Source organism: Ruditapes philippinarum, unplaced genomic scaffold, assembly GCF_026571515.1.
Source record: "Ruditapes philippinarum isolate M1 unplaced genomic scaffold, ASM2657151v2 ctg3991_1_1_1_1, whole genome shotgun sequence".
NCBI classification, from domain to species: domain Eukaryota; kingdom Metazoa; phylum Mollusca; class Bivalvia; order Venerida; family Veneridae; genus Ruditapes; species Ruditapes philippinarum.
In genome coordinates, this window is record NW_026856793.1 from 68,249 (window position 1) to 95,720 (window position 27,472).

General features: G+C 31.2%; 2 protein-coding genes across 2 annotated transcripts; both read left to right on the forward strand.

Annotated features, from left to right (window-relative positions):
- The first annotated feature begins 11,456 nt into the window (after positions 1-11,456).
- LOC132747721 (MAM and LDL-receptor class A domain-containing protein 1-like) lies at positions 11,457-23,491 on the forward strand. The gene is made up of 17 exons (XM_060737217.1): positions 11,457-11,623; positions 12,127-12,278; positions 12,866-13,055; positions 13,614-13,757; positions 14,108-14,437; positions 15,471-15,854; positions 16,434-16,568; positions 16,890-17,033; positions 17,708-17,919; positions 18,159-18,309; positions 19,058-19,174; positions 19,702-19,884; positions 20,285-20,501; positions 21,167-21,348; positions 22,013-22,123; positions 22,508-22,688; positions 23,482-23,491. Exons 1-17 carry the CDS (start codon positions 11,470-11,472, stop codon positions 23,489-23,491), a joined length of 2,997 nt encoding a protein of 998 aa, XP_060593200.1. The 5' UTR covers positions 11,457-11,469.
- LOC132747726 (low-density lipoprotein receptor-like) lies at positions 22,513-27,453 on the forward strand. Its single transcript, XM_060737221.1, has 7 exons — positions 22,513-22,688; positions 23,077-23,223; positions 23,482-23,595; positions 23,874-23,939; positions 24,786-24,899; positions 25,294-25,417; positions 27,360-27,453. The coding sequence occupies exons 3-7, from the start codon at positions 23,544-23,546 to the stop codon at positions 27,436-27,438; spliced, it is 435 nt and encodes a 144-aa protein (XP_060593204.1). The 5' UTR covers positions 22,513-22,688; positions 23,077-23,223; positions 23,482-23,543; the 3' UTR covers positions 27,439-27,453.
- The last annotated feature ends 19 nt before the right edge of the window (positions 27,454-27,472 follow it).

Genomic DNA, 27,472 nt, shown 5'->3' on the forward strand with positions numbered 1-27,472 from the left:
TTTGCAATACGACACGTACAACAAACTAGTGGTATCAATGGAACACAAGCTGGTAAATGTTTCTCCCATATTCCGTGCACACCAACCAATTCATTGTCATTTCACTGTATTTAAAAGGTAAACGCCATAGATATATGAATCCGCGTCACGGACAAAAACCCAAACATAATGGGTTTGCGACCACATTTGGCATCCAGACCAGCCTGCACATTTCCGCCGCTAAGTTTGGATTCAGGATGTCCATGCTGTTCGCTTACCAACCCTATTACAAGTAGAGAAACTGATAGCGAACAGCATGGATCCTGATCAGACTGCGCGGATGCGCAGGCTGGTCTGGATCCATGCTGGTCGCAATTGCACTGTGTTGGTTTTGTCTGGCGCGGCTCATGTTATCATTTGTCAAGTGACATCTGTTATATTTTTTATATATTTTGGTGTATAACATAACATTCAAGATATTTTAAAATCGACTAAACAAAAGCATTTAATCAAATTGACACAGACCAGTGCTTAGTTCCGAATTGTATTTTTTTCTCTCAAATACTAAATATAAATTAGTATTGAAACGTCTCTGCAGTAAGGGTTTCCGCGAATGTTTTAAAATTTTCGGTTTTCAATATATGTAGTGTTTACCTGTAAACGGGTCTTGATTAAAAAAAACATTAATCATGAATTTCCCAAAGAAAGATGAAAATGATGTAGAACCACTAAATGGTGATATATTCTAGCCAAATACGTCTATTAAAATGTGTTTTTTGTAAGTAACATGTATGTTTGTGCTTTGGTCATTATCACAGAATTTGTCTTATATATTCAAGGTTGTAATTTGACATACACTGCTCCAGAAGGTAGAATAATGACTGAAAATTACCCCCATCATTATCCTAAAAACTCAGAATGTATCTGGAACATTTCTGTTGATCCTTATCATTTTATTCAACTTGATGTTGATGACTTCGACATAGGAAATGGCATCGGAAACGCTGATAAATGTGGATTAAAAGTGAGTTATGGTTGAAATTTTAAATGATTTTGTTGATTAAAACGTCATTGAGTTGATGCCAATTATTAAACAATGAAACTTATCAAGTGGAAATATTGTTTAATGACATAAGATAGCCACACTAATTAAATAATGATAAATATAATAGAATATGCAAATATTTTTATAGCATCCTTATTATTTTTATCATTTTAAAATAACGCCTGTAATAATGTTTTAATCATTAAAGCTATAAACCTTTCCGAGCAAATGAGGAGAAAATCCCAAATGCTTCATTCAATATATTGTTTCCATTTATTTTCAAAAGATTTAATAACATTTTTAGCTTTACTTGTAAGCGTAATAGTTAATTCGTATTACATCCACTTACATTCTTTCTAGATCTACGATGTATCCAATAAACATGATATTATGTTTGTACCATGTGGAGAGACCTTCTTACCTTTGAAAACTTCGTCGAACAATGTAACAGTGACTTTTATATCAGATGACACCAGTACTGGACATGGCTTTAGCCTTAGATATAAACAGGGTTCGTTGTTTTCGTACATTAAAAATATTATGTTTTTATGTCTTAAAATTAACTTGATTAATACCTTTTTAATTCTGATTACAAATGATCGAAAAAAATAAATATGGCCTTTAGAAATAAACATCTATAGTTATGTTGGTATTTTATCACTAATAATAAAACAAAATAACAGACATTTTATGTGAATTGACTAAATGATGTTTTCTGACTTTCTATTCAGACACTCTATTTAAGGTTATGTTTATATATAGAAGAAGAAGAAGAACTTTTTATTTGCACTAAAGCCCTAAAAAGAGCAATTGACAAAGCATCAATATATATACATACACAAATATAAACATAGCAATACGTGACAAGAAGTCGAGATGGCATGTGTATTCACGTGAAATAATTCTTTGGTAAATGGAAAAGTAGCTCATACACTTTAAGCTGATTCACTGTGCTATATAAAATTACCAAACCAAAGAGCTTCAGGGTACCATATTAAACAAAGAGTGGTTTCACATGACATCTCGCTTGGGAGAGGCAGAATGATGTAAATATTACAATACGACAAACCATATTAATTTCTATATAATAATAATATGGTTAACGAGGTTGGATGCTCCTACATAATATGTTGATATCATTTAAGGATTTTGCTCTTTCTTGGAAAGGGGCGCTATCCACAAATGATACGTAGTGCTAAATATGATACATTCACCGATATATATCGAGTCAGTGTTAATCGATTCCACTGTTTTCTTTCAAATGGTGGGACTGGAAATATATTTTGAAATTTTATACCAATTGATGTAGGCCTATACATGTACCATACACTTGTGTGCCAATTTTCAGTTCATTAGCTCATTCCTCTGAGTTTTTTTTTTCTGAATTTACGTTTTATTTTGCAAAATGGCATAACAATGAAAGCGTATATAAACGCTTTAAACTAAAATTTGGATAGCAATAGGCCGAGTATATTTATTTATGATCTAAACGTTTTTGTTTGTTTGATTTTTTAATTTCGGATTGAATTTTTAGCTGGACTATTCGCAGAATAATCAAACTAATGAAGTCCCCCATTTGTCGGCGTCCCTGTGGTTAAGTTTTTGCGTGTAAGCTAGTATCTCCATAACTACTGAAGGGAATAGATTGAAACTTCACACACTTGTTCTCTGTGATTATCTAACATGAGTGGCACAAATCCAATAATTCTGATTTGCTTTTTGCATAATTATGCCCCTTTTTCGACTTAGAAATTCTTGGTTAATTTTTTGCTTGTAAGCTGGTATCTCCATAATTACTGAAGGGTTTGTGCATTTTTGGACAATTTTATGCATTCATAATAATCAAGCAGTGATTTACTTGATAAAACATCTTAATAACAAGCCTTTGTACCTTTTCGGACAATTTTATGTATTCATATAGGTAAGCATTATTATACTCAATGAAACACCCTTGTGACAACTTTTTCGAATAGTCGAGCGTCACTGTCCTCCGGCAGTTTTTGTTAAATATTACGTTTGTTTTTAAGCTCATTTACTTAAGTTGAACTCTTCTGTACTTAAAAGGTATGTTTTCTTTTCAGTTCCAGAAAATACATGTCTATCATATTCGGGAGATGAAAATGTAACACTAAGCTCTAGAGATATATCCGACACTACTTGCAAATCGTTCAAAATATATCTTAACAATACAAGTAAGTGATTTTAAAACCGTATTAAACATTATAAGTTTATTAATATCATCTGTAAGTCTACATTGTATTTGATTCCGTATGAATGGTTTTAATGACAGATATTGCAGATATTCTATTTGACAATGATATATTTTTTGATAGTGATTACAATATTTCTGCCTCTTGTTATTTTTTATAATTTAGTTCGATTTCGCATGGATTCAATGTTTAAACATTTGAATGCAATAATTTGAAAGCAATGTAAAGGTATCTTAGTTTGTTTTTTCTCGGGCGCCTTTTTTATTAAATTGCAAAAGATTTAGAAATATGTGTAAACTGATATTTTCTCACAGCAATGGCGTTTATTAAATTGTTATAGTGGCCATTTCGCTATGAAAAAAGCTCAGGTTTTATAATAATGGAACTGTTTTTCAGGAGATACACTCGTTTTAAAAATCATGTTCCTCACTAATGGATGTCTGCAAATATCTAACGATAATGGATTAAACAAACATGCATGTAACATCACTGCAATTAAAGAATACACAACTAATGCATATGTAAGTACACGTTTAGATAAATTATTATTATTTTTTTTTTTTTGACTCGCGTTTAATGCTTCAACATGTATAATCTGTTATTTTTATTTGTTTTACATTTATAATATAAGGAAAGCGCAACTTTAATAAAAAAAATAAATACCTTAATTAGAAAGCTACATGCAAAGATGGAAAGAAAAACATCATTTTGGATACATGTTGCAAAATAATAACTTATGAACAGTAAATGTCGCCTAACATGGGGAATAACATGGCGATAATATTATTACAAATGATTCATTTAGGTTGACCCTGTTTGGTTTAAACAGTATTTATTTTAGTTCGATTGTGTAGGAAGCTATAAGCTTATAAACACACTTTCGAATCCGTTCCTGGAACCAAACAGTACTGAGCAATGAGTGTAAAGTTTCTTGCTCAAGGAAGCAACAATTTTCCTCTGATGGGCTTTGAACATATGCGGCTAGCGATCATTAGATTACTAATCTGATGCATTAACAACTCGGCCATGCCGCCACAATAAAATTGACTCTATTTGTGGTGGTTGTAGTGGTCTATTCAATCTACCGTCCATGTTTCGTAACGGCGGCTTAAAGAATTGAAAAAAAAGTCTCAAAGAATCTGGATTTAAGCGGTGATCAGGGTATAGTGTCACATTACAAGAAAAATGGCGTATGGTACCAAGTAAAAGATGTGAAATCTTTGATAGATATGGGGTAGAATTAAACTACCTGAAAGTAAATCAACCAGAAGAACTCCAGAAAAAGGGTGGGGTGGTTTAAACCAGGACTTGAAGAAAAAGATGGGGGTTTTAAATCAGGACTTGAAGGATATAGTTCTGTTCAATTTTAAATTATGGACATTTTCTTTTATATATTGTAGGTAGATATCAATCTGGATTCCACAGAAGTTATATATAAAATATCTGCATTCAAAATTACATACGGTAAGAAACAAAAAAAAAGAAAAAAAAGAAAAAAAAAGAAAAAAAAAGAAGAAAAAATCAACAACACAAACAAAACCACTTATACTTCTTTTAAGATTTGATGCTTTCAGCTTACTTTCCAGGAATAAATTGTTTTTCATTTCATTTCCATTTGTCAACCCCAAAAATAATTTTTTTTTTCCGATGGGGAAAACAAAAATGAAAAAAACTTTTAAATTTATGTTTTTAAAAAATGTTTATTAAAAATTACAGAAAACACACCAAAAAATTAAAGGAGAGAAAAAAAAATTTTTCAAAAATATTTAAGGACAAAAATAAAACCTTTAATTTCCTTTCAAAAAAAATTTTTATTCAATTTATTTTTACCCCCAATAAAAATTTCAGCTAAATCAGTCTTTTGCGAGAGGGAAATTTGTTTTTCCCGGTTTTAAAAATTCTTTTGGCTTTTAACATTTTTTGGCCCCCCTTTTTTGGTTCCTGTTTTTCTTTTCCCAAAAAACCCCCCTTTTTTTCCATAATTAAATTAAATGTTTCCCCAAAAGGGGGACACCCAGTTTTTTGGTACTAAAACAGCAAGGGGATATTTGAAGAAACCTCTGGGGGGTAAAAATTGGGGCCCTTGTGGGGTCCGTAGATAAAGCCTTTTGGAAACTATTCTCTGTAAATCGCTTGGACTTGGGTATCTAACAAATTAAACTTTATTCCTAGCCAGTTTGAAATGTTTGTTTTATTTCATCAATAGATACGTTGTATAAGCCATACATTCTTCAAAATATATCATTTTGGTAACTACAGATATGCGTTAAAATAGGTATATTTCTTCAACCTTTTCTATATTTACAGTATTTTCCTATCTCTTTATGGCGTATTTTATTATACAAATTTAAATTATTGATTAAAGTGAAATATTTTTGTAACCTTTATTTCTAAGTTCTTATTCTTTTAAGAAGTATGTTTGATATTTTTGCATTTCAGTACAGTCTGTTGTATACAAAAATGACATGAGAATGTTCATCTTAGTTTCGATAAACTTTTAAATATTTCTTTTGTTATCGCGTCTGAAGAAGATAATTGAGCCGGGCTATGACATGAACAACAAAGTACGTTTGCACCAGCATGGATCCACATTTACCTGCGCATCCGCACAGTCTGATCAGGATCAATGCTGTTCGCTTATAAACTCTATTTCAAGTAGAGAAACTGATAGCGAACAGCATGGATCCTGATCAGACTGCGCGGATGCGCAGACTGGTCTGGATCCATGCTGGTCGCAAACACACTATGTTGGTTTTGTCATGGCGCGGCTCAATCAAAGCATACATATTACTTTGAAGAACATAAAAAATAAGCTGATTTTATGAATACAGATCCTAAACATTTTTTATCTTTAAAAAGTTGTTATCCTTCATCCATATGACTAATATTACCATTTTTATTTCTCATTCATGACAGATGGCCAGCAATGGGGACTTTCGAGTCGAGAACTCCAAACGATTTGCCATCTCTAGTTAGCGAAATACATTGTAATGATGATGAGACAGATATCACAAGATGTCAATTTGTATTTGAAGCAAGTCAAAATGGATTTTGCCGGTTACTGCAATATTTTGGGATTATTCCAGCGATTAACTGTCGTAAGCTGATTAACTCAGACCTTGACCTTGAATTCGTAAATAATATGTGTGTTGTCTTGCAATTTAAACTTTAAACATTTCATTGCCGATTAACGTGATTTCAATTTTAAATTTTACGAAGCAAACGTCGTTCACATCGTGGTTGGGCTCATGGGGCAGACGGGTAAAATGAAATGTGATTCAAAAAACGTCATGCGCGGACTAAATTTTGCTGGATTAACTACCAATGGTGCTGGGGGGGGGGGAGGGGGGTAGGGCGTAAGGGAGTGACTTGCAATTTAAATTGCTTTTCACCTTTAAAAATTTGAAAAGAATGCATGCAGTCAAACCGAGCCCAGACATATTAAAAAAATTTGCCTTTTTTTTTTTTTTTTTTCCCTATTTGTTTCCCTATTTTCTTTAAGTAAGCAGTTTAAAAATTTCCCTCTAAATTAAATAATTTTTAAAAAAAAAATTTTTTTTTAATTTTTCGGGAAAATTTTGAAACATAATGAAAATTAATTTTAAAAAAAAAAAAAAATTAAATTATAAAAAAGAAAGACCAAAAAAGGCCAACAAAAAAACTTGGGGGTTTTTCCCCAAGGCCTTTGGGATTTGCGTTTTGGGGAAAAAAATTCAGTGTCAAGGGTATGTAAGTATATTTTCAATTTTTCCACTTAAAAAAAAAATTTCCCTTTGTTAAAAAGTTATTGATTTAAACAATTAAGATACAAAAATTTTTATAATACATAAGCTGGAATTTCCCAAAAAAAAGTAAGATCAGCTGTCCTGAACTTTTTAAATGTTTTCCCAAAAAAAATGACTAAAATTTAAAGGGAAAACCCCCTCACTTTAATGATTTTAAAATTTTTTACGTTTACGTTCTTCTTTATTTAACCGGGAAAAAAAAATAAATAAGTGCTAAAAAACCTAACATAAAGAGTAATTTAAACTAGAATTTTTAATAAAAATTTTTTGTTTGTTTTTTTTGTTTGTTTTTTGACGGACTTTATTTCAAAACCCTCAAACACCTTTGGACCGGAAAAATTTCTTTCTCCCGAGTTCTCGTATTCTGAAGGAGTAAACATTCATTTTAAATATTCAATTCGGCGAGCTGTCGGGGAAAAACTGGTCATAAAATTACATAACAGACTGACAAATGAAGTTAAAGATTTATGGAGTTGGGCGAATTACGCGGCATATGGACAGTTTGATGGTAAGTTCACTGTAAGGATTATATAAATTCATTCAAAGAGAATTGATATTCACCTTTAATCGGTGCTAGTGGGCGTGGGTGATACATTGCCTTAACCGTTTCTGTCCATGAACCGGCACAATTGAACCGAAACCTGTAACATGTTCAATTTTCCGTTTTAGCGTTCTATAATATTTCCTTCTTATCTATTTCATAAAAGTATCGACTTTTGGAATATTTTTTGTTAAGTTAGATGCAATTCTGAAATATGTATTTTTGTGAATCTTAAAGGATGTGTATCTCTGCCAACACCAGGACAGACGGACAATACCTATCAAATTATTATAGAATATGCCTCTGGAGAAGACCTAATGAATAGCACAGTTTACACAGGGATACGCGGGTTTAACACTATTTTTTTTTACCCATGTTCTTTGGGAAGCTTTTTTCTTTGTCTTGATGTTTTTTAAACATCAAATGATTTTCCTTTTTTTTTCGGGGAAAATCCAAAATTTTTGATTTTTGATTTTTTACAAAGAAAAAAAATAATTTTCTGCGAGGCCCGAAATAAATTTTACCGGATTTTCTCGGGGATATCATGCCCGTTTTTTCGGAAAACATAACTTTTAAAACATTTTAGGTTAAAAAACCCTTTAAAACCTTTCTTTAAAACGTGCTGCGGGAATTAAACGCAATTTTCATAAACATTCATTACTAGCCTCGGCAAAATATGATAAACAAGATCAACAAATCCTATTTTGAGTTTGCACTTTGTATAATTATTCTTAAAGGATCTTTATTATATAGAGTTTCGATATTTTGATAAAATTATTCTTTTTTTGTAACATGACATAAATCATGTCGTATCATAAATAAGAATAAATCATTGTTAAAGTTATAACCTTTTTTCAGAAGATGATATCGGCGTCCATTGTGACCTTGAAAACCTTGACGCATGTGCAGATATTGTGAACATGGAGGCAATTGCATGTCAGCACGAGGACAATGGTATCCAAGCAACGACCATAACATCCGGTGAATCATTCTCACGTGGAGATGATTGGATACAAGCAGATCACACTTCAGGATTGTCTAATGGTAGGCCATATTCGAAAACATGTCCGTAAAGTTTAAAATTTTTAAAAAACTTCCCTTTTAATGGTAAAAGTCATATGCCCCCTTTATTTCACTTTTTAAAATTTCTTATGTGCAAATTGTAAGTTGTTAATGGGTTTTTTCCCAGTTTTAAATGATTTTAACTATTACAGTTGCCTTTCTTTTGCCCATCAGAAAACAATTTTCATTTTCAGAAGTTTTTGGGATATTTTTGTTCAATTTTGAAAAATTTAACAATGATTTTTAATGTTTAGAATATGTATGTTTTAAAAGAAAAAACAATGTTAAAAAAAATATTTTTGGAGAGTCGGGCCCGTTCCTTGGGAAAAAATATATTAAAAAATAAGAAAAAATAAAAAAGTACAAAAAACAAAAATTTAATATTTTGCAGGCCCCCTTTTTAAAACCCACCACATTTTAAATATACTGATATGAAAATCATTTCTTGGGCCCCTTATTTAATTATAAAAAGTTTTTAATTTTTAAAATTAAAATTTTGGGGGTGTTTAAAAAAACATGCATTATATTATCAAAACAAACAACAAGTCCGAATTATAAATGCTTTACAGGTCATTTTCTGCTTATCAACGAAGGCTCTTCATTACCAATTGTCAATGTAACAGAGGATTTGGCAGGAATGGGATACCTACGATTTCACTATGCAATTAATAACGGTCTTGACCACGCACGATCAGTTGTGAGTTTACCCCATGAACATGTTTAATTTTATAAATGGAGTTTTATAGCTTTAATATATGGAACTGACCATTTTGAATGTTTTGGATATCATGATGAAAATCATTAGTTAGTCAACAAGACTGTCCGAAAATCCAGCCTGGTAGGGTTCCATGTTCTTAACTGATGGCAAAGACTTACCATTTACAGTTCAAGTAGGACAAGATATAACTCAGCCTTTCAATGTCTAGTAAAAAATCTGTAAACAAAATGATCCCTCGGAAGCATTAATCACAACAAAATTACATGAACATTTCAGACTCGGTTTGTCTGTTTTTGGGGTTTTTTTTGTTGTTTTTTTCTTAAGTTATTATAGTATTGGTAGTGGAAAATACAAACACATCGGTCATGTTACATGTTTCAACAAGTGTGTCATATTTATCCAGAAGTTATGTGCTTGAAAATAATCTATAAATTTCAAATATACCTGTATTTTAGGTAGATTTCATGCGTTACCGGTTCTTAACATTTGCTCTTTACTTGCTTTAGAATATGTCTATCAGCGTCGGTGAGAAAGAAATTTACATCCCTGAAAATCTAGGTACTGGATGGCTCGAGGCATGTGTACCAATCTCAAACTATAAATTTCAACAACTTGTCCTAAATTTCGGTAATGACATGTCCAAAGGTAAAGGTACACTTTATATTTAGAAAACTATCTTTAGTTAGTAGGAGGATGTTCTGTTTGAATTTTGCTGCATACACAATTAAATGGATTTTGACATGGTTCTTTTTTCAAGAGGTCAAATATACAACACATTTCTTATTACTCTCAGAGATACTTTCAAATTCATGTATGTAAACAAAATAAAGAGAATAGATTTTTAAGATATTATCTACATTGGATCTTCTTTAAACATTATAACAAATATATCTACACTGATCTTTTAGGATAATGCTTTTAAATGATATGTATAAGTTAGTAATGCTGTTTTTTTCTATAAAGCAGATGTGTCAGAACATAAGTTTGCTTCTCTAGCTATCGACGATATTACAGTGACACACACACCCTGTGCATGTATGTATATTTAGACATAAAACTTCGAATATTGACCGCAAAACTGCAGTGAATTATACGAAAGAAAGAACAGTTTTGTGGTCAACCCTTGTCTTCTTTATTATATAAAGCGTATAAATATTGAAATGTTTTTTCGATGCATTGCTGAATGTCTTCCTGGTGATTTTTTTGTGACTTGTTTCCGATTGAGTCTATGTTCTGTGAACTTTTATCAGTCTGTTGATCTTTGTTTCATAATGTAGATTTATTTGCTCTTTTTTAATGATCCGCACATTATTAAAATCAATGTGTTACTTCAGAATTAAAGTGATTATGCAGGTTGACAGATTTGTTATTTAGTATTTTCAAACGCTTACGACGTCAATACTTCTTGAAACATTGAAAGTTAAGAAACATCTAGAACATAATTTAAGTGCTTATGCACGAGTAAGATTATATTTGAATTCACATTTTATAACTTCTCAAGTTCTAAAATACAAGCCTCTTTAATGCGGTTATATCACGTGTACTTATTTATTCAAAAAAAAATATGTAGTTCTGTACCAATTGAATAAATAATTATCGTATATATGATTGTTTTTTTAAACATACGAGTATTTACCAAAACATGATAGGATCCAAAATGTTTGAAGTGATTCGTTTCTTCAAAACAAACAATTGCATGCTTTAGATATTTGAAGCTTCGATCTCATCAAATTAAAATAAAATTGGCGATCGCAAAACATTCATTATATCTTATGTAAAACTTAAATCGATTTTGGAAATAATTCATTAAATTCTTTGGTAGTTACTAGAATATTTCAGACGTTTTAATGCAAATTTGAGCCGCGTCACGACAAAACCAACATAGTGCGTTTGCGACCAGCATGGATCCAGACCAGCCTGCGCATCCGCGCAGTCTGATCAGGATCCATGCTGTTCGCTTACAAACCCTATAACAAGTAGAGAAACTGATAGCGAACAGCATGGATCCTGATCAGACTGCGCGGATGCGCAGGCTTGTCTGGATCCATACTGGTCGCAAACCCATTATATTGGTTTTGTCATGACGCGGCTCATTTGCCTTTTCCTAACAACTTGCAACTTGTGCGAAAATGAAGTTGTTTACAAACATCTTCGAAAATATTTCAGATCATTTAAACTGCCATTTTGAAGATGATTGCAGTTTACGTTACCATTCACTAGCAGACGACACAGCTTCTTTTACGTGGAGAAAAGAATTTTCAAGGCTAACATATTCACTATACAGTAAGGGTTTTGCCATTATTTTTTTAAATATACTACTGTTGTAGGTTTTTGTGCTTCTTTTTTTCTTCTTATCGTTTAAACTGCAATAAATATTGTTATGATTACTTATTATTGTTATTATTATATGTATTGTTTTTCTTATAATTGTATTGTTATCTATTACTATAATCATATTATAACAATTATTATTATTATTATTATTATTATTATTATTATTATTATTATTATTATTATTATCATTTACAGAATGTATATCATAAAAAAGTACCAATAATAGTTCTTTGTTGACTTTTTTTGTTTATTTAAAGTACTGTTATTTATATAACTTCTATAAGTTTTCGATCATTGTTTTTTTAATTGATTAATGATATAATTATACACACAAGAAATAAGAAAAAATCTCCGTGATTTTCTCATGTATGAACAAAAACCATATCGGTTTGGTGGCACTGATTTTGATGGTGGTGTTGGATTTCAATTAGATAAGTGCTTTCGTTTTGTAGATGGATATTATATGAAGGCGTCCTTCAACTTGTCGTCTGCTGAAGGTGACCTGGCCATCCTCGAATCGGACAATTTAACGGAATCAGACGACATTAAATGCCTGCGCTTTCAGTATTTGATAGATGGAACAGATAATCCTGGATCAATACAAGTATTTATCATCCTAAAATTTTGTTGAAATTAAATCTATTTAATGTTTTGAATGTTTAAAGTTAATTTTCATGTTAAGCTACCGATAATAGGTAATTCTTACGGCAATATTGCCTTTCTGTTCTGAGTAGGAAATTCACAGGTAAATTTTTAAACAATCAATTCTTAGGTATCTGGTTTGAAGATGTCAAATTTTGGAGGAAAACATATCAATCTTCATATTTAACAAGACTGTGATGTCTTGTAAGCTTTTATAAATTATAGAAGCTTACAAGATTATTAATCAATGTCAAAACTGTCTATCGCGTCTGTAACTTAAAATATATTTATACGTTAATAAATAAAGTATTGTTAAACGTAGAACCTTTTAAAATTAATATAAAGTCCTTACAATGATGTTATTTTATAAAGCAATCAATATATTTGCTTTGTTTACTTTCTCTTTCTAAAATCTCATTCAAATAGGTAAACCTAGCTAAAGTTGGTTTTTTTTGTACACAGCCGACTTCAAATTTATTATTATATTGTATTGTAACACACCTGAAAAGTGAATGTTTCTCACGGAATTGTTCTATTCCTAATATATAGGTAAAGCTTCTTAAGAAGAATGAGTCACGTGATTATTTCGTTGCTAATGGTAATCAAGGAGATAATTGGTTTGCATTCCATGTACCTCTCGACCATGAAGTCGTCTACATTCAATTCATTGCAACAAAAGGCAACGGTATTGGAGACATTTTGCTGGACAATGTTGAGTTCACACCTGAAACATGTAGCAGTAAGTTTCATCTATCATGATATTGCTCAAAACTGACCATGAATGTACGGAAACGTCCAAAACTTCTCTTAAACGAGACACAAACATTCAGTAAAATTTCATTAGCAATTTTCTGAAGGATGATTTGTATTTATGAATCAAAAAAAGACATTTCGGCATTTTTGCTAAAATGTTATGATAACTTCTTCAGACAAATGATCATGGTAAAAGTTAGTAGAATACAGACTTTTGATTTTCCAAAAAGATCTTTTTTACACGCAAGCAATTGTAATATTGTTATGTCATAAAGTTATAAACCCTCATAAGGGTAATATCACAGGGCGATCTAACTTTTTGTTAAGTGATGCATATATGACATTAGAAACAGGCAAACCCGCTTTAAAGAGTGATCAGACATCAACGAAAGAAGTTTTAAAGTCAAGCTAAAATAATTAACACAGTAATTATTTATTTAATCTCTATAAAGGCAATTACTGATTTTTCAAAGTTACACACGTAATATCGCCATATGACCTTTACTGAGTCAATATGAAATCGAAATCTTTTTGTTTCTTCAAGGTGTACTCAACGCCGTTGATTATTGTTCATTTGACAATCCAAGCCTTTGCGGTCTTACAACGGATATGATGACGTCATGGAAGCAAGGAACGCCGATGAATCTTCATAACGTCATTAAACATGATGCTGATTTTAGAAACAATGGTAATAATATGTGTTTCATAATAACGTACTCTTATAAATAGTAAAGCACATACCGTGATCGTGTATAATTGAAAAAAAGAAGCTTTTTTCGTCTGGTTTCGTAATTCAGGACTATGATTCCTATATTTTTGTCATTTTCAGTATATCACTATTTAAGAAAAGACCAATATTGCGCCTTAAATACACGCTTATTATGGTGTTATAGTACTTAGCTTTGTTTCCTGCTTGTGTGTGTATTTATTGTTGTTGTTGATGTTGTTGCTTTTTTGTTGTTGTTTAGTTTCTTTTTCTTGTTTAAAATGTTATCTTATTCATTATTATCCCTTTCATTTTATCCCTTCATTTTGTAGGCTATTTCTATTTTATCAAACCAAGCACAATATTAAGTGGTTCTATTCCGGATCAATTAGTATTCAAAGTTTCTGCTACAACAAAGTCGGCATTGCAATTCTCGCTCCTTTCAATGGGCGGGAAATCCACATCTTTATACGTGCATATTGCTGGACAAAGTCAGCAGACGGTTCCGATCATAGCAGACGATAGCTGGATGTTGACAGATTGTTATGAGCTTTCCGAAGAATTCAGCGGGGATATTGCAATAGGAATTGAAAATGGAGATAAAGATTTCGAGCTATTAGCAATTGATAACGTGAAACTTGTTGATACCAGTAACTGTAAAGGTAATTAACCTTGTAAGATTCATTTTTAAGTAGATCTACTTACATTATGTACATAAAAATACTCAACACTTGTTAGTTTCTTTTGTAATTGGATGGGATAAGATTATTTCATGGTGTTGGTTTAATTTTAAACATTTTGATAACAGTGAAACTAGTGAATGGGATTACTAAAATTAATTTCCAAGTTATAAAACGTTTATTTTACATATTTTAAAATATAACCAATGAACCTTCAGCGTTTTAACCACGTAATGTTCCACTAGAAATAAAGATTGGATCCAATCCTATTTTATTGGACTCGTACGCAGCTGTAAAACCTATATTAGACTTGGATTGAGCCTCGTCCAATATAAGAATGACGAGTGTATACTTGGAATATGCAATAAAATTCAGTATTGTATTCAATAGTGTTATAGACTATCAGATTTAAATCATGATATACACTGTAATGTTATTGGATTATACATTTAGAATTGTTTATAAAATATTTGACTTACATAGAAATGTAAATTTTTAGAGCAATAGCGTGAACTCCAGTTTGACTTTAAAATTATCCATACAAAATTGAGAGGAAATATCCATACCATGTAACAAATTCTTTTTTCAAATTAAAAAAAAATCTATATAAATATATTCTTTATGTATTTTTTCTCTTTTGATTAGTTTTACAAAGTAGGAAAATACAATAGGTTTTTTTTGATACGTTAAGTATTTGTAAGTTACATGTTATATGGATTAAACTGATGATATCCCATAAATAATATAGGAAAACAGGAAACGAAAACAATTCATAAAGATTCATTGTGCAAGATGCTTGATTTTAAACGGGAGAAAAAATGAAAAATCTCAAACGCATTTTTATTTTATATCTTAAATTATGTGGATGAAATGTGATTATTTTCATGTCACTCATTTCCAGTAAAAAACATTTTAGTTAAATAATTTTATCTACGTAATAGCCTTTACTTGTTACACTATATCTATTGAATAAACTAATATAAATAATTGATGACAGTTTTATTTCTATTTCTAGGTCCATCCTTATCATGTGATTTTAGGACGGGAGGAAAGTGCAGTTACAATGTACCAACAGAACATGTGAACTTTGAAGGTGGTTTGACATTTATTGGACCAGGTGTAGTGCGATCACCGACTGTATTAGTTTCAATGCCTTCTTGTTTCCGTTTTGTTTATTCAGTCATATCAGTCGATTCCTTTGACGAGCAAACAGAATTAGTGTTGTACCGAAATGGACAAAAAGTTTGGAAGATAGATGGACTTCTTAAACCTATTGAGAGTTCTGTGCAGATCACTCTCGAGGCAGGTGTCACAAATTTGCACTTTGAGGGCAGAGGAAAAGGGTTGTACAAGTTGTTTGAAACAAATGTTCGAGAAGGAATATGCCAAGAATTATCAGGTTTAGATTTAAAATAAATACTGCCTGCTATGATGCATTAATAAATCAAATGCATTTTATTATATAGATTATACATGTATAAATAAATGATATACTAGCCTTCAAATTGACAAAACAAACTTTTCTTGAATGTTCCAATGCTTTCAGAATTGATGAAATATGTTTGACAATTGTATTGAGCACTGTGTGTATTTTGTTCCAGTTACATTACTTTGCAAATAATTTTATTGTCAGTGGTCGGGTAAAAGTCTGTTGAATTACATACAATATCTTTTAATTGTCTTATAATTTTCAAATTCCTAATATTAAGATATTATAATTTTATATGATAATAGTATTTTTGTAAAATACTACGAATCCGAAAGTACTCTAGTTGCATAAGAGTGATGGTTCTACTCAGGTTATCCCTTGAGCCCAAGAAAATGCATGGATCGGGTACATAAGGCCCTCTCCACCAAGAGAGCTAAGAATCGCCTTATATCCTAAACTAGTATCAGTGCGATTTTAAACCCAACCAAAAAAGTGCATTGATTTTATAATTATGTAAAATAATTTAAAAAACGCATGGTTATAACAAAGTGTTCATTTATATGTTCTTCTTGACCTCAGATTGCAATGCATTTGTCTGTGGTGACAAATGTTTATCTAACGACCGCAAGTGTGACAAATACGTGGATTGTTCCGACGGAGCCGACGAAAGTGAAAATCTATGTGGTAGGTAAAATTATATGTTTAAAGATTTATCCAGATTTTTTTTATTGATTGTTAAAATTCAACTAAAGTTTCTAGCATTTATGAATCATTATTTGCTGACAGAATTTTAAAAAAAAATATCACACTTTTTTCTGATGTTTGTTTCCTCTCGTCAAAGCTAATTATTGTATGTATCCGACAAAAACTACTGAATATATTTCATTACATATATTTTACATCTATAACTTATTGATACTAAGTAAACGTACGATTTTTAAGTAAATGTTTATAATCGATCAATATATAAATTAATTCATTCATTTTTTAACATTTGACTTTAAGGTTTCAAATTCTCAACAAACTTTACAAAAGAGTTAAGTTTAGAATCCACAGGCTTCAAAACATCAGAATCGTCGTATTTGCTATGGGCTCTCGAAAACAATTTTGATTTAACAGTTGATGGAAAAACAAGAATCTTCAACACACGTGAGTACTATTAAAACTGTATATATTATTTTTCCTGTTGTCTGACAGCAATGAAAATAATACAGGTTTACTATATTATAATCAACAAATGAATGTTAATAGTGGCATTAACTATATCAAAAGCTTCATAAAATCCTTAAGTTTAAAAATGGGTATTAATGAATTTTGAAGAAAACAACGTAATTCTAAATTAGAATTTGTAACCCTTATTAATTTCGAGATATTTTGTTCACGGTAAACCTGTTGTTTAACACTGATGTAAATAATCATGGAGCTTAATATTAGCATGTTTATCTGTAAAGAATTACACAATATTAGAAATCTTCGATCAATCGGGAACTATTATTTCTTCCCCGTGAAGGCTTGAAAATTAATGCGCCTGCCATTTGACAATCTTTACGCATTGATCTCCCCTTAATTTTTTGGCGTGAATGTACTTTTAAAGGGAAGTAACCGCTTCGAGGAGTTCGGTCTACTTTCGGTTTTTGCAAATAATCGTATCAGGGTCTGAAATTTCACTACCATTATTTGTTTGGTCTGACGACCCAAACAAATAAAAACAATACCACTCCGTCAACATTCTGTAAATGCGACTTTAATAGCTGTAAACGCTTCAGTAGAATTATCCTTGCCGCAAAACATTCCCTTTACCTTCCACATACCTTGTTTTTCAGCGTTTCTGGTAGCACGATTTCCAACCCCTCTGGCACGTCCAGCAGTTCTGGAATCTTTCGAGTATCATCTTGAAAATGACTCGTGTCTTCAAATTAACTACCTTGGCGATGTCGCATATGGAGAGATACATCTGATTTATGAAACAGAAACTGAAAAAGAAACTGATGTTCGTTTTGACATAAAACCTTCTACAGATATTCGACATGTATCTGTGAGTAATTTTCTAAGATTTCTTTATTAAAAGTATGATTTCAAAATAATTATATCTATTGCATGATTCAAATAGCAAATGTGATTTTGAATTAGATACTTTTGATTTTGGATGCATCTTTAAGGATTTCTTTATGTTAATTTATTCGGGGAAAGTTTACTGCTTGAAATATTGTTGAATGAACTTTTACTAAACGAGTTTTTTGAGTTGGCTATTTTTGCTGTATTGTTTAAATTTAGGTACCAGTTTCAAGTGGAGATGTTCGAGTGATGTTGTTTATTTATATGTTTGAAATTCAACCAAATCTTAAAGACATTCCGGACTCCTCGATATTTGCTGTACAGCAAATTACAATGCATGCCGGGACATCATGTGATGAAGTCCCAGTAGGCAAGTCATAATTTGTTCCAACCATTTGAATCTTTTAAAGTATTTAACCTTAACATTAAGTTCTTTTTTGTTTGTTAATCTGTTATTATTAAAGTGTAAAAAGCTATATGTCTGCTGCAAAAAATATTGTTTGATTTGAAAATAAATACTCCCCAAATTTTGTATGAAACAAGTATGGTAGTAAACTGCCTAAAAAGCGAATGGCGCATGCATAAACACATTGCTTATCGGATAAAACCCTTCTTAAAATAGCATTTTTTGTGTTCCGAAACATGTTTGCGCAAGTCTTTTAAATAACTGTCCGTTAAATATTAGAGACATTCTACGTTGCAACTTTTTTGAGAATCGATCATAAGATTAAGGGACCAATTTAAAATTACTGTTGAAAAATTTCAAGAAAATATTTCATAATTTAAAGCTTTATACCCTTTAAATGTGCCATTATTTTCCTTCAATAAGACGCAATAAGACTAAAGTTACTTTAAGCTTTCAGTTTACTTATGTATTGTGCCTTTTTCGCTGCATTTCGGTGTTTTCTGACCATTTTGAGGATACCTTACTCGAACACATATGCTCATGTTTGTTTCAAAAATATATTTCTCAGTTATCTATTCCGACTTCAGATGAGTGATTTGTTTTTGTTAAGGATGCATTCAAGCTAAAGCCTGTTTTGTTTAAAAGGTATATAAAAATTGGTGAGAAAGTCCAACAAATAGCATATAAATTATAATTATCAATGTTTTTTTAGAGTGCCTGGCAGTTAATGACACATTATGTGAAGACAGACGTTCTTGTTACAATATTGAGGAGAAATGTGATGCAAATGATGATTGTTTTGACGGATCTGATGAAGCGAATGATTGTGGTAAATAGTTTACTTAAGCTGGTGCTAGGGGCGTGGACGGTAGTCTACTTACCAGTACCACCAATTAAAGCGAGTCTGCAACATTTTTACAATTTTGCCGTTGTAAATTCTCAAAGCTGCATGCCTCCAGATGAGCAAAACTAATATAAGGAAAATCAAACTTTAGAAAAATGTACTAAGATTTTGAGAAAAATAAAACGGTTCAAGTAATTATCTAAAAATGATGTGCGATTAGTGACTGATATTGCAGTATTTATCACCGTATTGCTACTGTATGATAAACGCTGTAAGAGCTATTTTATAATATTTCGACTTCCGTTAAGTAATTTACGCGGATTGTATGCGCCATGTGCAATGTTATGAATTCTCTTCATTCACTTCACAATTCATGTATTTTACTTTTACGCATTTTCAAAATCTTCATGGAAATTTGCAGAAAGAAGAAATTCGGGAGGTTAAAGGTAAACTAGTCTGGGGTGGTTGTCTTGAAAAATTCTCGTACCACAACTACTTGTATATTTTTTCAGATAACGGAATAGTTTGCGGTTTTGAGAAACCAACTATTTGTGGTTATTCTGATATTACTCCGAGGAGAACATACTTGGATTATCGTAGGGGAGGTGGGTTTTTGCAAACCGTCTGGGAACGTATTGAGAGTTCTAGTATATCCAGACCAACTATTGACCACACGTTTCAGAAATCTGGGAAAGGTAAATTTTAATAATCAAATTGATAAATTATTTCATCCTTTTTCTCCCCTTTTCAGAATTAAAAGGCAAGTTTTGATCTGTTGGTTCATTCAAAACTGTTTACGCCTATCCTGGTATCAGTTTAATCTTATCTATTTTCTTATAACTGTGAATATACTTACTTACTGCTATTTTGAACCAACTTACAAATTCAAATATAAGAAATATCATCACATATTGCTGTATAGGTTGTTCTTGAATTAGTATGCACCGTTTCCTCAAATTGTCTGGCCTTTTGCCACCAATAGCTTACAATGCAAAGGCTAAAAAAATTATATGATACTATACTTAACATTATTCCCATTACATATCTCCTAATCAAAAGTTATAACTTCTGTTATATCCTCTCTAATATTTCCAGGACATTTTGTGACCTCAAAGAATTTTGAAGGTTTGGCTGATATTTCTCGGTACGTGGATGTAGAAACTATTGAATCACCTTTTCAAACATTTGACGATGATGGCTGCATTACATTCTGGTATTATCTCAACACTACAGCACATCAACCCAAGACTACATCAGCCCAGATATTTGTGTATTTACAATATGAGGATGAAGAAGAGAAATCTCTAGTTTGGTATATAAAAACAAATATTTAACCATGTACCTACTACATTTGTAAAATAGATTTAACTGTATTGAATCAACATTAAAGTTAATTCAATAACGAATAACAAAAATTACAACTTACAATAGTTAAGAGGCTGTCACACCAGACTGCACGTAAGTGAACGTTGGCTTGGCTCCCTTTTTTTACAAAGGCTAAACACTGTTAATTCCAGCACATTTAGGGTAAATCATGTTAACTTATATGTACTGCATTCATTTTAATTTTATTTTTATATGACCATTTATTTGTCCCATATTATCTTTACCTAAGTTTTTATTATTTGTTAAAGAGCTTCCTATATAAAAGTCCTGTATATATTTAGAACAATATCAGTACAATATAAAAATTTTGTATATATTAAGAACAATATCAGTACAATATAAAAGTTATTTATACATATATTTATGATATATTTAGGTTTAGGGAAGATATTTAGATAAAGAAGTTTCTATCACTAGAATATCAAAATTCTGCACAAAATTAGTTTCAAAACTAGATAAAGAGTTTTCTACCAATATAATATTAATGGCTTGTACATATATGATAAAGTACATGTGAATATTTAAATAAAATAAAACAAATAAAACGGTCAATATATTTAAAACAAACTGATTTAACTGAATAATGAATAGGTTTGACCATATCAATCGTCCTTTTGCTTCGTGGATGCAAGGCGGTGCCAAGGTGTACGGAAGAAAGTCTGCAAAACTGATAGTGACGGCAAAGACGTCTATACCTTATGATAGTTTTCCCGGAGTTGTTTCCCTTGATGATGTTAGTTATTCCCCTGGAGATTGTAATGTTGATAAAATAGGTAAATTTTGAAATAATATTTGGGTTTTTAAGTACCTCAAGGCCAGAAAAATGTTTATTTTCTAAATACAATTATTTAGCTTTCACCTACTCCATCTTGTATACCTTGTTTATTATTATGGGACTTTAGACATACTCTTATCTTACATGTTCGTTCATCTTACAATATGGAAATCAACAATTGATAATCCTTACATAGGTTTTTTTTTACAAAAAGAATGCAATTTATTTCGGTATTTAAAGTAGCAGTTGGTTTTTTTTCGGATGAAATAAAGCATGCGTTTGGGCATAATCAAACACTTCAAAAATGGAATGGTTTTGATCAATAAGAATTGTTACACAGATACAGAATGGAATCGAAGTACTGCGTTCAAATTTTGTTGTTACGGCTAACATGTTTTAAAGAGTAATATATTAACAAAATTTATAGAAGGTGATGATGATAAATATCAACGTATGAATGTCATAAAATGTTTGCTTGATAAAATATTGTTGTAAAATAAGAGATGTTGGCTTACTTCTCAATCAAATATGATAACAAGATCAACAAGGAAAGGCGGCGTTCAATGAACGCAACCCCAGCGGCAATGTCTTACTTATTTTGTTTGTAAAACTTCGGATATTGATTGAACGATCGATTGATTGGTTCTAATAATTACTTATAGAGTGCGATGCAAAGATGTACCAGTGCACAATGGACCAGATATGTATCCCGGAAAGTTTTGTGTGTGACGGAGAGACAGATTGTCAGGATGGCACTGATGAAAGTTTTTGTGGTGAGGCAGTGTCTAACATATATTTTTAAATTACCATCTGTTTTTATTTTAGTATTCTGTAAAAATATATTATTTATTGATAAAGCGTCTAATAAATCTTTCATAAGCCGCTATAAGAGTAAGTAAATTGTTTGTCTGATATCGGTCCAGTCTGTACGTGTACATATATATGGTTGAAAGTCATTTTTTTGTATTTGTTATTTAAAGCATTTATTATTTCATCTTATGTTATGAAACAAACAGTGTTATGAAACACTTTATTATGCCCGTATCCAACGTTACTTAAATACTGTACATGTATACTTGATTTGTTTACAACAAATTTATTTAAGCTTTATTTTATTGATTTAAATATATTCTTATTCATTTTCATGGTAAATTTAGATCGACCAAATGGTAGTTATAAACTTCTTGACGGCGATAAATCTTACGGGAAACTTGCGTATTTCTATAACGGTGCATGGAGACCTGTCTGCTACCAAAAATCAGATGACGTCATAGCAGACGAACAAAACCTAAATGATGTCAATACTGCATTTCACGTCTGCAGAGAACTAGGGTTCATGTTAGTTGTTTTTGTTGTTCTTGCTTGTAATATATATTATGAACATTGTCAATTTGTGCAATTTCAAAGTTTATTACTATCAGTATTTTTATGATAAAAGCTTGCTTTGTCTAAAGCTAAAAAATCACAATTTCAGATTGTTTATTTTGCAGATTTAAATAAACTTTTAAAACAATATGTTGTAAAAAGCTATTCTAATATGGAAAAGATGATATTATAAGTGCAAAAAGTAATTGAATAACATTATGACAATTTTAATTTGCAAATCAACCAAGAAAACATTAAAATGCATAGAAATTTAGAAACGTGTTGCAAGAAAGAAATACAGTAATTTCATCCTCTCAAACAGCCTTTAATTTTAGAAAAATTGATATTTTTTACAATTAAGCGGCAACTCAGATCTGTTTGAATACAAACTGTGGGGTAGATTTAGTCCAATAAACGTCCAGCTTTCTTGTGCAGAAGACAACGAATGCCAGGTTAATATCACGACAGAAACGTGACAGATATGCCTATGTAAGGTGTTCAAACGAAGGTATGAAATAGCAATCTTGTAATGAAATTATCATAGTTAAATGTCAATATTGTTTTTGTATTTGTATGTTCCATTACTTTGATATTATTTTCTGAATGCATTGGGAAAAATATTTCTTATATTTATTCAAATTAAAACATCGTTTTTTTTCATTTTTTTTTTAAAAGAAAGAAAGAAAAATGAAATTCAATAGGATTTTGATACTATTTTATAATATCACATTATGTCAGGGTTATTTTTTAAATGATATATTTTCAGTGTGTTTTGACAATGAAGTTGTGTGTCCAGGGACAAGATCCACATGCGTTCCGAGGTCGTATATGTGTGATGGTCAACAAGATTGTCCAAATAATGCAGACGAAGAACAATGCTGTGAGTATAAAATCATATCTTGGTAATTAAACTATAGATCTATCTCAACTTCTATTTCATTGATTATAAATCTATTATTTCAAGGTTAGCGAAAAATGATACTTAAATTTGTGTTAAACAAAGGTATTCTATAGTTTAACAAAAATGTTCATTTTTTAAATCTTGGCCATTGTATGTCCTGATGTAATCATGGATATTTTCTGTGGTCAATCAAATATGTATTGCTTGACGGCGATTTGCAAATAGATAATGTTTATATCTTGGTACTTTCTTTCCAGATTGCTTTGAGGATGAAATACAATGTAAACATACCAAAGGCGAGTGCAACGATGAAACATCTTGTGGTATGAACTTATTTGCTTACTAAATTTATTCAATTGTTTGGTACCTTTATGCCCTCATTTTTGTTTGTCGCCCTGCTTAGTGTTTTAAACCGATGGTCCTTGCATACTTGAGTACTGTTGGGGCTTTGTTTAGTGAATATCGCTCTTTCTCTTTCTTGTTGATCTTCCGATACTTTTTATCAACTGTATGAAAATCGACTTAGTAATCTCACAGTTGTTATAAACAGTCTATATGCTTTTGTAACGTTATGTATTTATTTAAATAAAACACGTTTTCTTTTTCATTTGTTTTTATTTGAATTTACACAGTTTTTGTGACTATATTGACTATATAGGTCTTGAAAGGAAAACGTATGTTATAGTTGCGACACAAATTCATATTGACTGCACGTTTTATGTGATAAACTCGACGTTTTAGAAATTTGTTATGTTGTACAATCATGTAAATAATTGTTTCATTACTACAACGATTCAGAGACGCATTTAATTAGCTTTATCAATTTCTTTTTTATATTCTTAATGAATTAGACAAAAATATTCATTTAATATTGTTTTAGGCAAACGAGCAATGTTCAGCATTCAAATAACATGTCTTACAGAATCGAGTTGTTGTTGCTCTCCGTTTAAAAAAAATAACGTTCTCATTATACCAGGCAGATTTCAATTTTTTTACACTATAAGTATTAGAATCAAGGATTCCGAAGGACTAGAAAAGTTTATAACTACTCAGTAATTTATTACTTAGAAATTTGGCTCCATTGTGTCGGGGGCTGCGTTCTGTGAACGTCGCCTTGCCTTGTTGGTCTTTGTTCTCGTTTTCTAAAGGTAATTTAACTATTTTACTAGAAACCTGTAAGGAGAGAGGAATGTTTGAGTGTTTCAATCACGAATGTATAAGTCTCAGTTTAAGATGTGATGGTAAGCGAGATTGTGGGGACGCCTCTGACGAATATCGTTGTGGTAAGTTTAATTTTACTTATAGAAAAAATACGACAAATTGACAGCTTTGTTAAGTACACACGGTAGACAACTGTTATTTCCACTTTAGTTTCTTAATCGCCAAAAAATGTCAAATATTGTTAAAAATTATTTTGTTGGTAATCACAAAAAAAACTTTGAGTGATTAATTTGATTTAAAGTTATATTCATGTTATTTATCTTGAGTTATTAACGAAAAATAAAACAACAAAACAGTGGTCTGTATCATATCAAGATTGGATTGTCCAGCTTTTCAACCTGTTTCAAAAGAAGTCAAATCTATCATTCCTATACGTTTTATTTAAGTGAGAGATTTTTTATTTATTTATTTATTTATTTATCTTGTAATTGGTTTTTCTTTTTTTTGATTAAATAGTTCAGATAGATGATGATTTTGAGGTATCGATGTTCATGAACACGACTTTAAGCCGAGAAATATTCTGTGTTGATGACATAACATTAGAACACGCGAATTTGCTTTGTCAACAGGCAGGGAAAGGGTATGATTATTTACTTTAATAATTTTTATTTTGTTCTTTATGTCAAAAAAGATAAAACGTGCAACAAGAACGCTTGATAGCATTTGTGTGTGTGTTATTTTTGTGTGAAACAAAGTCGATATTGTTGTAGTAAACAATAATTCATTCATGTGTCTCAGTTTTAGCAAAGTAATTCATAAAAAAAACAAATAATGACAGCATGAATGAAAATTTGTAGGTCTGGTATGATTGACTACGGTCATTAATAGCAATGTTGATTTTATATGATTAACATCCAAATCTACCCCTCCCCCAACAGTCAGTGTCCTACTTCTGACTTCTACAACATTTAGCGTTAGAAATATGACTGGTAACACAACTGAACGTTGATAAACACCCACATTAGTATTTATTGGCGTCCGCGCCTAGGCGCGACGCCCCTTATGAAATGAAATCAGATTTTGTGAAAGGGCGGCAGCAACTTCTCGGGCCTTTTCGTCGGTCATAATAGCCGATCATTCCGATTGATATGAGTGTGTTTGATTATCAAAATGTATTGTCGCGAACAATGAATAGCGAACTGGAGAAGTTCGCAATGCAAGCATATTCAAATGAAATAATCCTATCCGTCAATTAATCGCGCTCTTCGGGTTTTTTTTTATTAATCATTTTGTAGTACACATAGTGGGTTATTGTGTATTGCTGTACCTATAAATAGAATGATGACCTTAACATTGTGTAAGTCCGAAAATCTATTTATAGAAGTAGTTTTAGTTTAACGAAACGGTCATTCGTGTAGCGCTATGGTGATAAATAACGAACTGGAGAATTTTGCAGGAAATGAAATATGAAAAATGAAACATATTCAAACAACTAATTGCACTTTGGATATTATCGTTAATATTGATAGAATTTCAAGGTCCTGTGGAAAAAAAATTCTAATCTCTAGCATGCCTACCAAAGTTCATGATAAACAATGTCTTTCAAACAATTTTGGTAAAAATCGATTAACCATTGAAAAGTTTATAAGAATATCTGGCCATCAGGACCGGGTTGTTCAAAACATTGATTAGAATTAACCAATGGATAGCTTATCCACTGGTTAAAACCTTAACCAGCGGCCAGCTATCCAGTGGATAAAATTTCATTGTTCGACAGTTGGATAGTACCCTGGCTACCTAACCAGTGGATAGCGTATTTATCCACTGGTTAAGTACCACAATGCAACAGGGCTGGTTAGTGATTCTGGAAACAAAATGGCTGATTTATTGATGAGTAATAATCTTCTAATAGTCAGGAAGCTCCCAAAGACTTAATTTTGAATGTTTTGTGCTTTCATGTTTTTGGAATAAAGCAAAAGTATATTAAAGGCCTAAAAGTATCGATAGATCTATTTTTCCCTTAGACACACATAGGTAAAAAATTCAAAAACAATTTTTTTCCAAATTTTGAATTGAAATTACTTCCATTAGATGGGTAATGTTCTAACTAATAAAATGAGTACTGACACTTGTATATTTTATTAAAAAATAAGAAAGTTATGACTGTTTAACTGGTTAACACTAACCAATGTTTTGAACAACCGGATCCTGATGTCTTCTAGTTCATCTTCACTTGCTGCATTTCTTGTGTGGACGCCCTTTGATGCTTTGCATCAATGCTTTTCGTGTGAAACCTTTGTTGAGTCCCGCTGTATGTTCCGCTGTTGTAGCGTGTGCTTATCAACGGAAAAACAACATATACATATAGAAATGAAATGCGCAAATGCTTATTGTTACCTTCGCATTTCATGACTTTTTAATCAGTCGAATTATGCCTGGTTACTTTTACCTTCTTGAATCAGTTTTTATAACTTAGTTTTTGCATACTTCTGTTTTAAATACAAAGGATAAGGGTAGTAATGTAATTCATGTTTTATTTGTAAAGATTATGTTATATATGATATTATTTGCCGTTATTTCAGGGACGTAACAGAAATAAAAAAGGGATTTGAACGCATCGAAAATGGCAGGAATCCAGTCACGTTAGAAACAATGACGTAAGACATTAATTAGCAATCATGTTTTCAGTAATAAG

Excerpts from the sequence above, each read along its gene's own strand:
- LOC132747721 (XM_060737217.1), top strand. The coding sequence starts at position 11,470 with ATGAAGTTGTTTACAAACATCTTCGAAAATATTTCAGATCATTTAAAC. Across the intron at positions 14,438-15,470 it reads TGATACCAGTAACTGTAAAG|GTCCATCCTTATCATGTGAT; the intron begins GTAATTAACCTT and ends TTCTATTTCTAG. Across the intron at positions 20,502-21,166 it reads GAAGAGAAATCTCTAGTTTG|GTTTGACCATATCAATCGTC; the intron begins GTATATAAAAAC and ends AATAATGAATAG.
- LOC132747726 (XM_060737221.1), top strand. The coding sequence starts at position 23,544 with ATGTGTGATGGTCAACAAGATTGTCCAAATAATGCAGACGAAGAACAA. Across the intron at positions 23,596-23,873 it reads TGCAGACGAAGAACAATGCT|ATTGCTTTGAGGATGAAATA; the intron begins GTGAGTATAAAA and ends CTTTCTTTCCAG. Across the intron at positions 23,940-24,785 it reads CAACGATGAAACATCTTGTG|AAACCTGTAAGGAGAGAGGA; the intron begins GTATGAACTTAT and ends CTATTTTACTAG.